Source organism: Coloeus monedula, assembly GCF_965178545.1.
Source record: "Coloeus monedula genome assembly, chromosome: 2".
Taxonomy (NCBI): Eukaryota; Metazoa; Chordata; class Aves; order Passeriformes; family Corvidae; genus Coloeus; species Coloeus monedula.
This window is the reverse complement of record NC_138782.1, coordinates 90,509,242-90,525,108: the sequence shown is the minus strand read 5'-3', so window position 1 is coordinate 90,525,108 and position 15,867 is coordinate 90,509,242. Positions and strand designations below refer to the sequence as shown.

General features: G+C 37.1%; 1 protein-coding gene across 1 annotated transcript in view; it reads left to right on the top strand.

Annotated features, from left to right (window-relative positions):
* COL19A1 (collagen type XIX alpha 1 chain) overlaps positions 1-15,867 on the top strand; it is a gene marked incomplete at its 5' end in the record, with an annotated part of 177,366 nt that overhangs the window by 2,101 nt on the left and 159,398 nt on the right. The window contains 2 exons of the mRNA XM_082276862.1: positions 6,318-6,392; positions 6,903-7,002. Of these exons, the coding sequence (XP_082132988.1) occupies positions 6,318-6,392; positions 6,903-7,002 (175 nt within the window). The remainder of the gene's footprint in view (positions 1-6,317; positions 6,393-6,902; positions 7,003-15,867) is intronic.

Sequence of the window (15,867 nt, the reverse complement as noted above, 5' to 3'; positions counted from 1 at the left end):
TGTCTTGCATTTGGTCGCTCTTTCTTGGGCCTTTTTTCCCCTCCTGTGTACCAGTTCTGTTTGAATCAGCATCTGTCCTTCAATATCCGCATAGACGACCTTTTTGGTTTGCTTCCTTCAACAACGTATGCATAGCATTTATTTCTCTGTGCTAATATGAAAGCCTTTCCAACAAAGCACACTTAGGTAGAATCTGAGACTATTGTATTTACATCTTGAAATTTCTCATCTGATCTGCTTTAATCTAAAGGAATGGCTTCAAATACATGGAAAAGTGTAAACTAGAGTTAATTTGAGGTTGGTGAGGGAAAGAAGTGTGTTAGGGGAAGGATTAACTTGTGTGCATATGTAGGGGAGAGCTTTCAGAGCAGGCATGCTGAATGTACTTTGTGACTTACTCATTGGGCCAATATTGTAATAAATAAATTGCAGTATTGAAAAAGAGTCAGAGGCTGAGAGAGTATGCTAGATCTTCTTGGAGCAGTCCTCCTTAGGCTCTGAGGGTGCCAGTATGCATTAGATTCACATCAAGGATTTCTTTCAGTTCTCATGTTTTGATATGCTGAATGTTCATTAGAAGGAAGCACTCACTTCTCATGATGGAGTATAGCAAATCTGAGGGGAGAGGGTTCAGGAGTTTTCCACAGGCATATTTTTGATCTGACTTCAAGAATACTTTCTTCATGTTGTCAACTTATTATTATTGAGAATATTTGGGGTTTGAGGGTGGACATAAACTCTTTCTGTAGTGACACATGAAGTTCTAATCTGATCATTCCTGAATGCTTTATATTAAGAATATTAATATTCTGTTTCATTCCCAGATCATTGCTTCTTTTTCAACTTTCTTTTACAATTACTGTTTTTTAAAGTCACATGCTAATCCATGAAAAATGTAGTATAAACAAAGTCCTGGGACTGTCAGGCATGGTGAATTTATTGCCTTTTGACACGGAATGTGTTGTGAAAAGTATTGGCTATGGATCATAATATTAGATAGGCACTTTAACCCAAGTACAGTGAGTGGTTTCAAGCAGGCAAATCAGTTCAGCTTTTTGGTTTTAGTGTTTTAGTACAGCTAGATACTTCTCAAAATCAAGATAGTGACTCTACAGTAACTCTCATATACAATGTATTCATATTCCTGATATTCGCATCCAACCGGGCCTTGAATGTTTTCAGGGATGGGGCATCTACTACCCCTCTGGGCAACTTGTTCCAGTGTTTTACCACCATTATGTAAAGTCTAGTCTAAATCCAGCCTCTTTTAGTTTAAAACCATTACCCCTTGTCCTGTCACAACAGGTCTCATAAAAAGTCTGTCTCCATCTTTCTTACATGCTCCCTACCTGGAAGGCTGGAGTAAGGGATCCCTGGAGCCTTCTATTCTCCAGGCTGAATGACCCTAACTCTTGGAAGGGATGATCCAGCTTTCTGATCCAGCTTTCATTTTTGTGGCCTTCCTTTGCGCCTGCTCCAGCAGGTCCTTGTCTTTCTTGTGTTGGGGCCCCAGAGCTGGATGCAGTACTCCAGGTGGGGGGTGGGGAGGGGGTGTCTCATGAGAGCTGCTGGGAAGAATCACCTCTCTTGACCTGCTGGCCATGCTTCTTTAGATGCAGCCCAGGATATGATTGGCTTTCTGGGCTGTGAGCACATACCATCAGCTGGTCTCCAGGTTTCCATCCATCAGTATTCTCAAAGCCTCCTTGTCAGGCCTGCTCTCAATTCCTTTATCCCCAAGCCTGTTTTGATACTGAGCATTGCCCTGACGCAGGTGCAGCACTCATGAGGTTGTTGAACCTCACAAGATTCCCATGGGCCCAGTTCTTAAGCTTGTCTAGCTCCCTCTGGATGACATTCTGTCGTTCAGGAGTGTCAACTGCAACACTCAGTTTGGTGTCATCTGCAAATTTGCTGAGGGTGCACTCAATCCCTTCATCTAAGTCATTAATTAATTAAATTGGTCCCAAATGGAGCACTACTTGTCTCTGATTTCCATCTGGACATTGAGCAGTTGACCACTCCCTTCTATGTGACTGGCCAACCAATTCTTCATCCACCAAGCAGTCCACACATCAAATCTGAATCTCTCCAGTTCAGAGATATTGTGGGGACCATGTCAAAGGCCCTGTAGAAATCCAGATGACTTCCATAGCTCTTCTCTTGTCCACTGATGTAGCCACTCCATTGTACAAGGCCACTGAGTTAGTCATGCAAGACTTGTCCTTGGTGAAGTGGTGCTGGTTGTCCCAAATAATATGAAGTCCTGTTTTTCACTGCTTACTCTTCATCATGGGAGAATATAGTTCTCCAGGAGTCTAGCATGAGTATCCTAATCCTTGAACTCCATTGCTCAGATTTCTTGTTTCTGCTGCCAATGCTGTTATGTTACTTCATAACCATCTAAATAGCAACCAGACTTGAAGATGACTTCTTTACTGTATCTTGTTTCCTTCATTCTTCCCATCCTTGTCTTAATTAGCATATATGTTGTAATCTAATATGATCTTCTTTACAGAATACAACAACGGAATACAAAAAAATCACGTTGTATTTCCTGGTGCCTGTATACTTGAGGCTACAGATATGAAGGAAATCTGAATTCTTGACCTTATTTGACAGCAAGCCAGCTGGGTCTGCTTATCTTCAGTATGAATACATTTGAGGTGGACTCACTGGATGTCATTGCTGACATTTGCAAGTGTGTGGCAAGCTCTGAAGAGGTTGCCTCTGTCTGTGTGTTTATGAAGCCTGATCCAGTAAGAATACGAGAAAAATCTTGGGTAATACAGGTTTCTGTCTGAAGCTTGAGTTGACACAGGGTATGGGTATATGTTAGGCTGGGCTTTGCTGTTTGGCTGCATTCATTAGGCTGGTCATGGTCACTGATGGAAGCTTCAGTGCCCTTGCAAATGTGCATGTCAGTGGTGCTAGATGGCAGCAAAAACTTCACCTGAATGTGAAGTTTAATTATAATCTAGCACATGGGGAGTTGTAAAGTGAATCTAGCCATTACAGGTTACACTTGATCTGGAGAAGCCTAGCCTGCCTATTGGAAGTTACAGTTCCCACTCAGGAAGTGCACACAAGAGATATCTGTAAGATGGAGACTGAAGCACACACCAGAGTCTCTTCTGTCCGTGTTTGCATGGACTGGAAAGCTGAGCATGGTGCCTAGATGGAAGTTGCAGTGCGCTTCAACAAGTGTCCTGATCATTCCAGGAGTAGTTTGGAACACGCTTTTGCATGTTGCAACAGATATGTCTGGAGGCAATGCCCTTATGCCCTTTTTTTTTTCTTTTTTTTGCAAAATGCTATTAGAAATCAAACGAAAATTTCTTATCTTACTGGAAAGAGAGAAGACAATGATCTGCTTGGTCTGCATAAATTAATATTTTCACAATTATTAGATTGATTTTATATTAATGAGCTCATAGCTAGAACTCATTGATTTATGAAGGTCAAGGTCTAATTTTTCGTATGGGTAGGTGAACTTGTTAATTTATAGGTAAGTTAACTTGACCTTTGATATCACAGGTTTAATATTAATTTTTTAGTTCAATCCACACAGATGCAGTTTTATCATGTGCAGAGCAATCTAGTGTATAAACATAAGCTTGTTCTTCTTACTATTTTATTAATTTTATAGTAATGTATTTTAACAGGCCAGGTAGGTTCATGGTTTCCATTGCTCCTTTCCTTTCGTGAATATCTTCATGCAGACCTTGTCGTTCAGCTACCCACATGTTAAATGGGCAAACTGTCTGTTTTGTCTCAAGCTAAAGAAAATTTAAGGATCTGCTAGCAATACTAAAAATTGTGGACGAGGTTAACTATTAAGGCAGTAGTTGCAGAAAGAATTTTCATCTGTCTGTTGTAATGAAGGTTGTCAGTCTTGGCATGGAGAGTTGTTATTTGAGAGTTTTCCCTTAGCTCTCTGGTAAAAGGAATAACGTTGAACTAAAGGTGTGCATCAGCAGCGTGCGATAGAAGATTCACCGTAACTCTTTCATTCTTCTGGGGATGCGGAATACAAACAAATAACTAACACTTAAATGGCCTGTCTGTGCTGTGGCTGCTATGCCACTGATAAAAATAGGTCCACAGTCCAGTCTGTGGCATGTGAGGAATCATTGCTATCATCTGGATAGCACAAAAATTAAGGCTTGCAGTCTTTATTTGGACTTGGAAGCAAGTGGCTTCCAAGAACAAGCTAGAACTTTGTAGTCTTTCACTGCTCAACACTCATGTAAGTTAATGCTGAAAAAACAAAGCATACTTGTGTCCCAGCTTCTCCAAAGCTTACATCAGTTTAGGATAAAATCAGTAATAAGTACTATCTGTCTGCTCTTATTATAAGTACTGTCAAGAATTTAACCAAAAAGAGAACCTGCTTTGAAATACGTTGAATATTTTTGAAAGAAACCCTTGGTAGAAAACATGTAGATTTAAGAAAAACATCTGTCCACATATGTCTGACATTCTTTTGTCACTTCAGACATAAATGGCTTCCCTTACTCCAGCTTATTTCTTGGAGCTATACGTATGTAAATCTACCCTAACGACATTCATTGTTTTAGAGTAGCTGTATATAGAAGTCTATAGTTTAATAATCTATATGTGATTGAAGGTTGAGGCCAGAGGGCCTAAGGTGAACCTGTTTCTGTCCCAAACTGTATGTGTATACATCAACAGGTGTATTGAAATTGCTATGTCACTATGTAATTCCAGCAAATGCTTTTCTCATTGTATAAACTTCCTGCAAACCAAGAATGATGAAGGATTTCACTTCAGAGTTTCCAATGTGAATATTCTTTACAGTTCAGCATCTTTTCTGGGGAAAGGGAATTTACAGAGTTTTTCATGCATATGTTTCATCTCATTTGTCATGAAACTCTATCTGTATAGGGAAAAACATGCACATACTGGTATTTATGGATCTATATGAGAGAAAGAAAAAATGTACTCTCTTAGCACCTTAGAAGTAAATTATTTTATCTGTGATGTGACTTGTAGTAGTAAATTGTAGTTGTAACTGTAATTGTACATGTGAAGGACACGGAACTTAATGAATCTTACCAGAAAAAGTGTTTTGCCCAGTCTATTCTTTAAATAGTTGACAAAGTTTTCATTAACCATATTATCCGGAGGTGTCTTCATATCAGTATTACATAATCTAGTTTCACTTTTACTAGTTATTTCCAGTTAGTCATTCTTAATCCATATCAAATACTGAAATCTATTTAATATCATTAAAGAGTTTTGAAGTATAAAATGCTTTCTACGTGCCTACAGAATGAATGACAAATTTCACATGCTTTAAGATTACAAATATAGCTATTTTGAATACCAGTGTTTGGTCTGGATGCTCTTATGAAACATTTAAATATAGATGATTTCCAGGTTAATGGTAGGACATTCCTTATATTTTTCAATGAACTAATGCTTCAGAAAGTGCTTTGACCTTCACTGTTCAGCAGCTTCAGATACACCTTGGACATCTTTTTAGTTGCATCTACTCTCAAAGCTCTGTGCTTGATAAGTTTACAGGACAAATATCATAACTTTTCATCTTTGATTTGCAAGTTTTATTAGGATTTAGCAGGGCTATTTGCAAAACTTGTTAAATAGCAAGCCTTATTTCCGACCCCTGCACTAAGTGACATTTTTCTGTATTTCCTTCTTAAAAGTGGGCATTCCTATATATCTATTAAAGAAAAGCATAAAGGACTTCATGTAAGTAAGATATTCATATTAATAATAAATTAGCTAAGGGTTCAGTTAGATTTAACCTCAGTTTACCATGTTCCAAATTTCAGAACATTCTGTTTGTTTACCCAAATACTTTGGTTCAGACTTACTCCCCTACTTAATTTTCAAACTATTTTTTCCCTAAAATATAATATTGTTTCATATTCATTAATGGGGAAAAATATTTTCTAATAATACAGTGAGAAATACAAAAAGAACTTGGAACAGATATTACTGCTTTATAGGGTGTTGTTAATGGAAACAGTGTGGTAAGAATTTAATGGTTTTCTTCTGGCTGTATTGTTTAAACGAACTTTAACCAAAGGCAGCTGAATTAAAATGTGATACAAATTCTATCTGCTTGTATTATTGGAAGTACAGTGTAAAATCTGCTCGTTTAGATTTTGTAATTTGGTTTATTGCTGCTTTTCATATCCTAAAGAAACAAAAAGAAACATTCCTGTCAATATTACCATCACTCACGATAGTTTGTTCAATTCCTTCTAGTTTGTTCAGTTCCTGTTAGTTTGATTTTATGATAAACACTAAACTGTGTTCTCTTGAAGGTGCAGTGTGTCCTTTAATGAAAACAGTTGCCCGTAATCTCAAACAAATCAACAGAGACAGTCATGGTGTATCAGGTAAATGACTGAGCTAATACAGATATCTATATTAATTAACTAGTAATGATTATTGGATGTAATCATAGTCTTGTTGAAGCTGGCTTTAAAATTGAAAGGGTAGGACAGAATGCCATCCCCAAGCACCAAAAGCTGCTGCGGCTCTTCGGAAGGTGAGATTAAAATCAGAACGTGTTTTTCCTGGAAAGTATTGGTTCGAGTTTGGCAGTCACACTAATTTCCATGGTTTTTTCCAATCATCCTGCATTCTTATCAGTTCAGACGATAAAAGGAACTAACAAATGCATTTTTCAGGTTGTAGAGTCATCTACCAAGTGAATTTTGCATGAACAGTTTTAATAAAATGAGTATTGAAAATTTCTCGGACTTCAAGTTCTGCTTTTCAAAATAGCTTGTTAGTCTGTACTATAGAAATGCTAATATGCTTGCATTCAAGCATGCTAAAAATAATTATTTACTTATGGTTTTAAAATTCCATTAAATTGTATTGTATCGTGCCATATTTTGCAGGGTTTGATCTGGCAGAAAGCTTTTCTTTAAGGCAAACATCCTGTGGAGGGGAAAAGATCTGTTTTAAACTGGGAAGTGCACCTCTCATCAGAGATACAAGGTAAGATACTACTTTCATGCTTAGCTTTTAGAAGATATAGCTCAGACTCAATGCTACTAAAAAACTGAATCACTGAACATGTATCCAATGGATGCCACAGGAAGCAGTACGGCTGGTTTTAGACACTTTCAGTTTCTTCTGTGGGAAGGATTTTGGTTTTGGTATGCTTTTCTTTTGAAATTTGGGAGTATCTAGGTAGTAAGCTAACTGTGAATAGCACTTTCTCAAGTCATGATTCTGATATTGAAAGTTCTACTGTTAGCGCATAAATATTTATAAAACAAAGGAAAGAAGTAACTTTCATGGTATTACAGGAAATATTATACTAATCTCCCCTCAGCAAAGTTGTCTGTCCTCTCTCTCGCTGCTGCTAGCAACATTAAAAAGAGAGAGAGAATCACCATTTCCTTGAATGATTTTTTTATTTTCCTGGTGTTCACATTTTGCCTTTGAGCAGCAGCAGCATAGTGGGTTACTCAGTGCAGAGAAGAAAATAGGCAAAATCCTGTTTTGGCACAGGGTGGGATGAAAAGCAGAGGCTTCATGAAAAAATCAAAAGGAGAGTGAAAGAGAGTAAGGCACAATTGGATTGGATGGACTTAAGTTTGCACGGAGAGAAGGAAATGTCAAGAAGCAGTTAGGAATGTAGTTTCAAGTTCCCTGTGCTCAGTGGAGAGAGAGGATCATCTCAGAGCTTCTTGGTTGAGATGTGCTCTGAGTCATGGGACTGTGGTTTCTGTACAGCGTGTCCCTGTGATGACGAGGGAAGCAACTCTATTCCCATGTTTTCAGGTTGGGTATTTTCTGTTGCAAGCTCCAGCTTGCCTAGTGAAAAAATACACCTGGTCCTCGGACTTCCCCTTTGCTTGGATCCTGGGCATAGCAAAGAGGGACTGTGAGGGCCAGGGGGAAGGAAGAAGAGAATAACTGGAGGCACCCAGACACAAAACAAACTGATCTTCATGAGAGGAGCATGACTGAAGAAAGAATTTATCTACCAATTTAGAATATTTAGATTCTCTAAGTTTTTCTGATGTTAGATACTGTAAGTGCAAATTTTTATGCTTGTGTAATTCTGCAAAGTCAAACCAATCACTTTTTTAAAAAATACCTTTGACACTAGCTATTGAAAGAAAAATGGCTAGACAAAATTACTTGACATGAAGAGTGCTCTTCTTTTATTAAGACCTTTCCAGTATTATCCAGATTGTCTTTAGATGAGGAACAGGAGAAATTAGGTACCACCCATACATGTCTTTACTCAAAATATTTTGAGAGATTTTTAGTAAGAAAACTTTTCTTTAAAAAAAAAAATTGTTTTTCACAAAGACTTTTTTTTTTTTCCAATGTATGGGAATTTGAGGAAAACATGAGACTACAGAAGAGTAGAAAAACAAGGCAATAATAAATGTGGAGCAATTTTCCTTTAAGAATAAGAAGCTAAGTGGTGCTAAGAAATGCATCTTGGGAGGTGACTTTATTTTGAAAACCAATGGCAAAAATGGAGTAGAGAGGCGCTAGAAATTGCAAAAGAGTGAATTATTTTAAATTCCTATTACTTTGAGGTAAAATTCTTGATTCAAAGTGTTGATTTCTAAGGATTTCTGAGTGGTTTTGGAAGTGGTCTGAGGGGTGGTGTTGAGGTTAAAAAACATAAACCTTTTTCCTTGGCTTTATTTAGTAGGCTTGAATACTAATGCCTGTTTTTTCTTTTGAAAACAGTTCATTATTGAAGGCAGTGAAAATGGGGAATTCACACCATGGCTGATAGCTGTGACCTAACAAAGCCCTAACTATTAGTGATTGCAAGGAAAGTCACAATGATTGTTGTGTTTGTGGGGTTTTTTGAGTTATATATTTTTTCCTATATTTTATCTCATCAGCTTTTTGAAAAGAGAGAAAAATGGCTAGTTGTTCTTCATTGTCAGTGTAACTTGGGCAGAGGCTAAAGAATTTCAGTTAAGGGTAAACCTGGAAGGGAGGTGGCTTGGCTTTCATTGTCTCTTGGTTCTTATATTCCTCTCCATCCCTGTTATTTTCTTCTGTGTATCCTCTTTAAAGAAAAAATTAGAGAGAAAATCTTTCTAGTTTCCCCTAAAAATATGCATATCTAACGGATGAAAAATTCAGCTGGATGAAGAAACTGAGATGATTATTAATAAAATGCATATCAGTGCTAATATATGAATATAGCTAGGCAGAAAAATGAATATATTAGGCAGAAAATTATTCTCATGTTATTGATGATAATAAGGTATAAGATAAGATTTTTAGTCAGCTTGCTGTGCAAGTAAGTAGTACCTCTTACATATATCTTCCTGAAAAATTAAAAGGGTTAAAAGTATTTTCAATAACATTCAAGCATTGCAGAATTTCTGTTAAATCCTTGTTCTTCATGGCAATAATCTTGCTCATCCTGTATTAACCTTTCTTCACAGAAATGCATGTCATTAAAAAATGAATTCTGTTCTTAATTATTTCAGTTTGTTAAATATAAAATGGCTTTCTGATATTGAGATAACACTTCAGACAAATACTTTTTAAAAATTTTATTTAATGTGTGTTATTTTTTTAAACTCTTTTGAAGTTTTAGGGTGATTTTTTAAAACAAAGGCAGAGGGCAGTCAGGAGCACAAAGCCAGGTTTTGGATTTTTACATGGTAGGTTTACAATGAAGGATAGCCAGAAACTTGGGTATCTGTCATCATAACCTTATAATTTACTATCTCAGTTACCCTTGTACAACATCTTTTCATTATTTTTATTTAAACCTACTTCTCTTACATTATGTCAGGTTGTGTGGTTCCAGACCCCCTGTGTTATTAGATGGCTTTCAGGATCATTCTGCCTCAGAAAATATTTTAGTAGACGTGGTGTGCAGTAAGCAGCAGAACAGTGTTTGTTATCCATCCTGCAGGAAATTGAGAGTATCTGATTAAGCTGACTAGCAAGTATCAAGTAACTTGGCACATCTCCTCTTGCATTTCATTCATTCAGTTGTAGTGTGGGTAATAGAAAGCTATGCTGTGCCATTTTTCTTCTGTGATGGCATTTTGGTTTTTTTCAATGGACCTGGAGTAGTGTTTCACCTATTTATATGTTGTAAATAATTTACAATGCACTGTCAGCTTGGGAAATTGATTATGTTTATTTATGTTGGACTTCAGCTAAAAGTCTTTATGTCTTTCTGTGATGGAGTTCTGTACGTATTTTGTCTTGTGATAGCAGATGGATAGCTTTTCTTCTGCGTTATGTAAATGACTGTTGAATTTTAATGTAATGCCAGTAATATTTTCCTGATTAAAACTGTGAATGGCTTATTGCAGTTCTTCGTGGGCTTTAACAAAAGTTATTCCTGAGGAAAGTAGTGTAACTGAGTTTTGAGTCATAAAGAAACTCATAGTAAAGTACTATTAGGCAGACAGTCTAATTATATAGTCATAATCACACCATAGAATCATAGAATAATAGTAATTATATCTGAACTTTTTTTTTTTTTTTTTTTTTTTAATCTCAACAAATACACTATAGAGTCATATTTCTTCTCCAGACTTTAACATGTACTGCCCATGTACTGTATTCCGGTGTGGCACAGAGCTTGCTGGCAAAGGAGCGCAGGACTTTGTGCCGATAACATTCCTTTAGACCTGCCAGCAGTATTTAGTACTTCTGGACATAAAGCCTTTTAGGCTAATCTTTGTTCTTCAGTTGCTTTAGAGTAAATAGCTCTATGATGAATTAATTTCACTGTCTTTTGCTAAAGATGCATCAAACATCAGTTTTTCCTCATTCTCACTTTTCTGTGTTGATGATGGGCCATTTTTTTCCTCTTCTGAAAGCCCCAATAAAGGAGATAATAAGCTGGTTTCGGCTGAGTTTCAGAATGTTTTTGAAATGGATGTTCATGATTAGCAAATCTTCATGGCACAGTCACAGCTTTCTTATTTTGTAGTCTGTTTGGCTTGACAAACTATTAATTTACTGAGGAGATTATCGTAGCTGGCTGTTAAATGATCTGAGTTACAGCAGTTGGGATTACTCTCACGACTCTTTTAGGAATTCTTCCCCTTTCATTGCAAGATACTACAAAAGAGCTTGGATTTTGACTGTATTTGGTCTACGAACTCCACCAGCAAAGTTGTTACTCACAGCTGCCAGAAGAGCTGTGGCTTGGGCCATACTTCAGAGAAAGTGTTTCACCTCCTTGGGATGTCTAGTTACTGGAGGAAGAAATACTGCTCCCACTTGCCTCAGTAAATTCCAGGCAGGAGGATTCTTTCTGCTAAGAACAGAAATCGGTGATGAAAGAATATTTATGTGGGGTTTTCTGTTTGTTTTTAGTGCTAACCTTTTTAATCACAAAAAAATGTGCAGGGGATTCCATTTTCCTAGAGCAGAGCCGGCATCAAGTGAGGGAGTTTCTGTGCTCACTGTTAGAAGCCTTTTCCTAGCCAGCAATTTGCTTTCCCAAACCCACCTATCGCTACATGACTTTGCGACCAATTACTTTTGCTGTCTGTTCTCTGGCTGTTTCTGCTGAGACCTCTCTTCACCAAATTAAAAAATACTGAGTTCCTGTCATAAACTTCAGCTCTACATGAAGATCCTCATGGGCACGATTTTTTATTATTTTTGCACGTAGCGTTTGTTTTGAGCAGCAGAGTTAGTTTCAACAGTCTTCTTGAAAAATATTTTAAGACTTATTCTAGGAAGTTTTACACTTATTTCTTAAAAACAGTATAGAATTGATAGATGTGAAAATCACTGATTTCCAAAAAAATTCATTGAAGGCTTTTAAAGCATGACCGAAAACGGCAATGAGGTCTTATCCCAGTTTTGAGGCAGTAGTTAGTTATTCAAATCAGCTTTTATCTGTGCCTACACAAAGTCCTGCTAGCCTTTGTTCTGTTAAAATATTAGATGGTTATGTAAGAAAACACCTCTCCTCTATTATATCATGTATTTATTTGAGGTCATTTGAGCAGCTGGAGCCAACAAGGCCAAGACTGAAATGTCTGGTATTCTGGTTGCAGGGTATTTTCAAGAAAAAGGCTTGGTCTTTGGAATTTGCTTCCTGAGTGTGGGAGCCTGAATTCAGTACAAATTCTGATGTTTCTTCAGGTCTTTCAAAGTAATTGATCAGAAGCTGTATTGATTCAATCTTTCTTTTTTTCCTGAAATATGTTTTGTATTTTTTATTTTTTTGTTTATTTCCAGGAACTTCAAAACTTACTGTATTTTACAAATTAAAAAGAAGGAAAATACAGTGATTACTGTTGAAAGAACAAATTGGTGTTGTACCTACCATGTAAATACCAATTATTTAGTTTCATAACTAAGGAGAAAAATGGGGCTTCTTACCATGTAAAATGACAGACCAATGCTTCTTTTAAAGAATAACCACAGGTGAATGTCTTTCTGCATTTTTGGGCTTGTTTCTACCTGACAATTTACAAGAAATGTGGCAATTTTTATAAAATTCAAAATTCAGGTATTAATGGATTGTAATGTCTATACTGAGTTTGAATCATCCTACAATTTAACATGTAATTTACTATGCATAATGAATTGGGAAAGCAAAGGTAAAGACAGAGGTGGCAGAGGGGAAGAGTATGTTTAAAAATGTATAGTACTTACATTAAAAGCACGCTGTGAGGGAACAGAGTTAGAAAATCTATTTTAATTAAGCCACTGACTGTAACAAATTAGAATTCTTTGATCTGTAGCGTGTTCCCCTGACAGTGGAGCACTTAATGGGGCAGTGTCATGGCAGTTGAATCAGTAAAACACTGTTGGATGAAGTAGACTCTTTCTTTTCCTTTTTTTCCCAGTGACGATGCTCTTGCTGTAAAGTGCTTGCAAATAAAGGCAAGAGGCTTTTGGGAGATGTGCACTTTAAGGGCACTGGTCCACAATGAGAGTGTGCAGGAGACCAGCAGTGTTCATGTGGAATCCCATGTGCCTCATGGCAGGCAATAAAAAAATCCAAATAAACAAAGCCAAAATTATTATTTGGAAGAAAATAAAATTAGGAGCTTGCTTTCACAGCACTCATCTCCAGCTCTCGGTCTCATTTCACTTCCTCCACGTGAGCATCAGTCTCCGTGTTCAGCGAGGCTGGCAGCTGAACCCTGTGGCTGTCATCTCCAGCAGTCACAGTGGGGAAGGAGCAAGACAGGCTGCCCCCAGCCCCAGCAGCACTGCCTTTAGCTAAAACAAACCCTGAAACTGTACCTTCAGTTTTTAATGGTTTAACCTGCCCTGTGGAAAACAATCCCAGTGTTCCGATTAAAACAATGACATCTGCAATTTCACTTTTGCTGTATATTGCTGTAGGGAATTCCTTTCTATTTTCATCTCGTAGGGGTTCCAAAACGTTTTTTCAGTTTTCTTTTTTATGATGGCAAAATCTAAAACATCTATTTTCTAGATACTGCAACTGCAAGACAAAGTTATTGTGTTATTAGATTTCTAGATTGAGCAGAAGACATTTACCTAGATGTTTCTCAGTGACCCTTGTTCAAAAAATGGGCCGTACATTCTGCTGAAGGTTGTTCAATTTACCAGTTCATTAGCTGAAGGAGCCTTAAGTGATGCCAGAGTGTGGGGAACTTTCAGAAAAGTTTACATGCCTCTTAATCTCTGCCAAACATGCTGATTTTTAAAATCCTTGCAATGTTTTCTTGGTTTATCTTGGCCACCTTTTTCGAAGCTAAAGTCTGTCAAAAATGAGTTCAAGGAGGATGCAAATATAAGTCTTTAATGAGGTCTGTGTTTGATAGTCTTAGAACAAAAGGGCAGTTGCAAAATCGGTACAGAAGTTACTTGGAAAACCAGAATATCTATGGGTATCTAAGCCATGCTATATGCAACCACACAGAATTCAGTGATACGTACTGGGCATAATGCATGCAGCTGAGGATAGACTGCAGCCCCATTATGTTGTACATAGAGACCAAAAGATCATTTCTCAGTTTTGCTGATTGAGCTGAGAGGATTCAAGTGTCTTTATAAAATGTGTATAATTTCTCTGGCTGAAGCAATGGTGCCACGTGCTTCAAAAGTCATTTATCAGCAGACTTGGGGAAAAAAACAAAGCAACAACCAACCCTGTAATAAATCACATCTTTCTTTTTCTGGCTTTTGTGACTTAACACTGTGAAATCTAGTTTGCTTTAGCTATGCTGTCAGGCATTTCTCCTCTTAACTAAAGTTGCACCTACAAAAAGATGTTTGTGCTGATATATCTGTGTTTATACTGAGGCTTTTTGTTTAAACATGTTGTAGAGATATTGCACCCTTCCCCCACCTTGCCTCTGAGTTTTTAGGTTTTATATCTAAAAATACTTCATGGTCTGTCTCACAGTGAAACCGGCTGGTGTTTTTTTCATTACACTGATTTTCATTTGGTTCTGATAGATTTTTGGCCTTTAGCATTTCTATGTGGTTAGCTCTCTGCAGTTTTTATCATCATGCCATGAAGTATTTTATTTATGGAGATAAATTGACAAAATTTTTAAAATACTTCTTTGATTTTGAATGGACAGTATAGGCCATGCTCTGGGTTTTTCACTGGGAGGTCAGGGTATCAGTTTGAGTTCAGCCATATTGCAGTCTTGCCTGTCTCAAGTGAATATTTGTCATGCCACAAACTCATTTCAAAACTTGGAATGATTTAATAAACATCAACTTGAAAAACAATCTGTAATCTATAGAAACAAGATGTACAGATATTGGTATATTAACAGAACCACATGCAAGACATGTTATTTTTGGATTTAGTCAGTGTGACTAGCTGCAGTATCTCAGAATTCTATTTAAAAAAAATAAATCCTAAAAATACTCTGGGATTGGGCCTGACAATTTAGGCTTTGAATAGCTTATTGATGGTTCCTAATATGGCATTATGCTTTTAATTTTCATAGGAAAATTAATGTATCTTTTATTTTAGGGATTAGACTACCAATTACCACACCTATTCACCTGTATTAGCAATGTTAATGTTGAAGTCCTTGATAAACTTTGATTTACCTCTTTTACTCAGTTTTCTTCATGAACTCTTCTGAGAGTTCTGCTTAGATTAGATGTTAGAAAATTTTTTTTCACAGAAAGGTTTGTAAAGCATTGAAACAGACTGCCCAGGGATGTAGTGAAATCCCTATCCCTGGAAGTGTACAAAAAACATATGGATATGGCATTTGAGAACATGGTTTATTGGTGCACACAGTGGTGGTGCTAGGTAGGACTTGATGATCTTAAAGGTCCTTTCCAGCCTTAACAATTCTGCCAGTCTATGATTCTGTGAGAGTTCAGTAAGAAATGTGTATGCTCATAATCTATGGTGAACAGTATTGATTTACTCAAATACTTTTGAGTGCATATCCCATAAAATGTCCATTGGTTAAGGCACATGGGGTTTGGACCACTCATGAGAAGTAACAACACAAATAGTACCATCAAGGTGCCATGACTCCACACACATTTCTTTCCTGTTACAGGATCTGTCTCTTATGTGAGCAGATCAGAATACTAGACAACTGCCAGTTTAAATTAATCTATGGAACTAAACAAAAAATATTCACCAGGAGTGCATACAATAACAGGAACTGACTGCCAAGACTTTCAGGGAAGAAGTGCTCTTCCAGGTCCAGTTCTTGCACTGAGGACGTTCCGTGTTGGATGCACTTACTTTGAAGTGTAGCATGTGCAATTGCAGCATTAAATTGTTGCTCTTGCTCAGGATTGACATCTAGCAGTGACTTGTATGGAATTAGTAGATAATGCTCACTCATTTTATAGGTAAAGGTCTAATTTGGAAACAAGGGGGTTTGGGAGGTGAGTCTTCTATTGCAGTAGTTTGTTTGA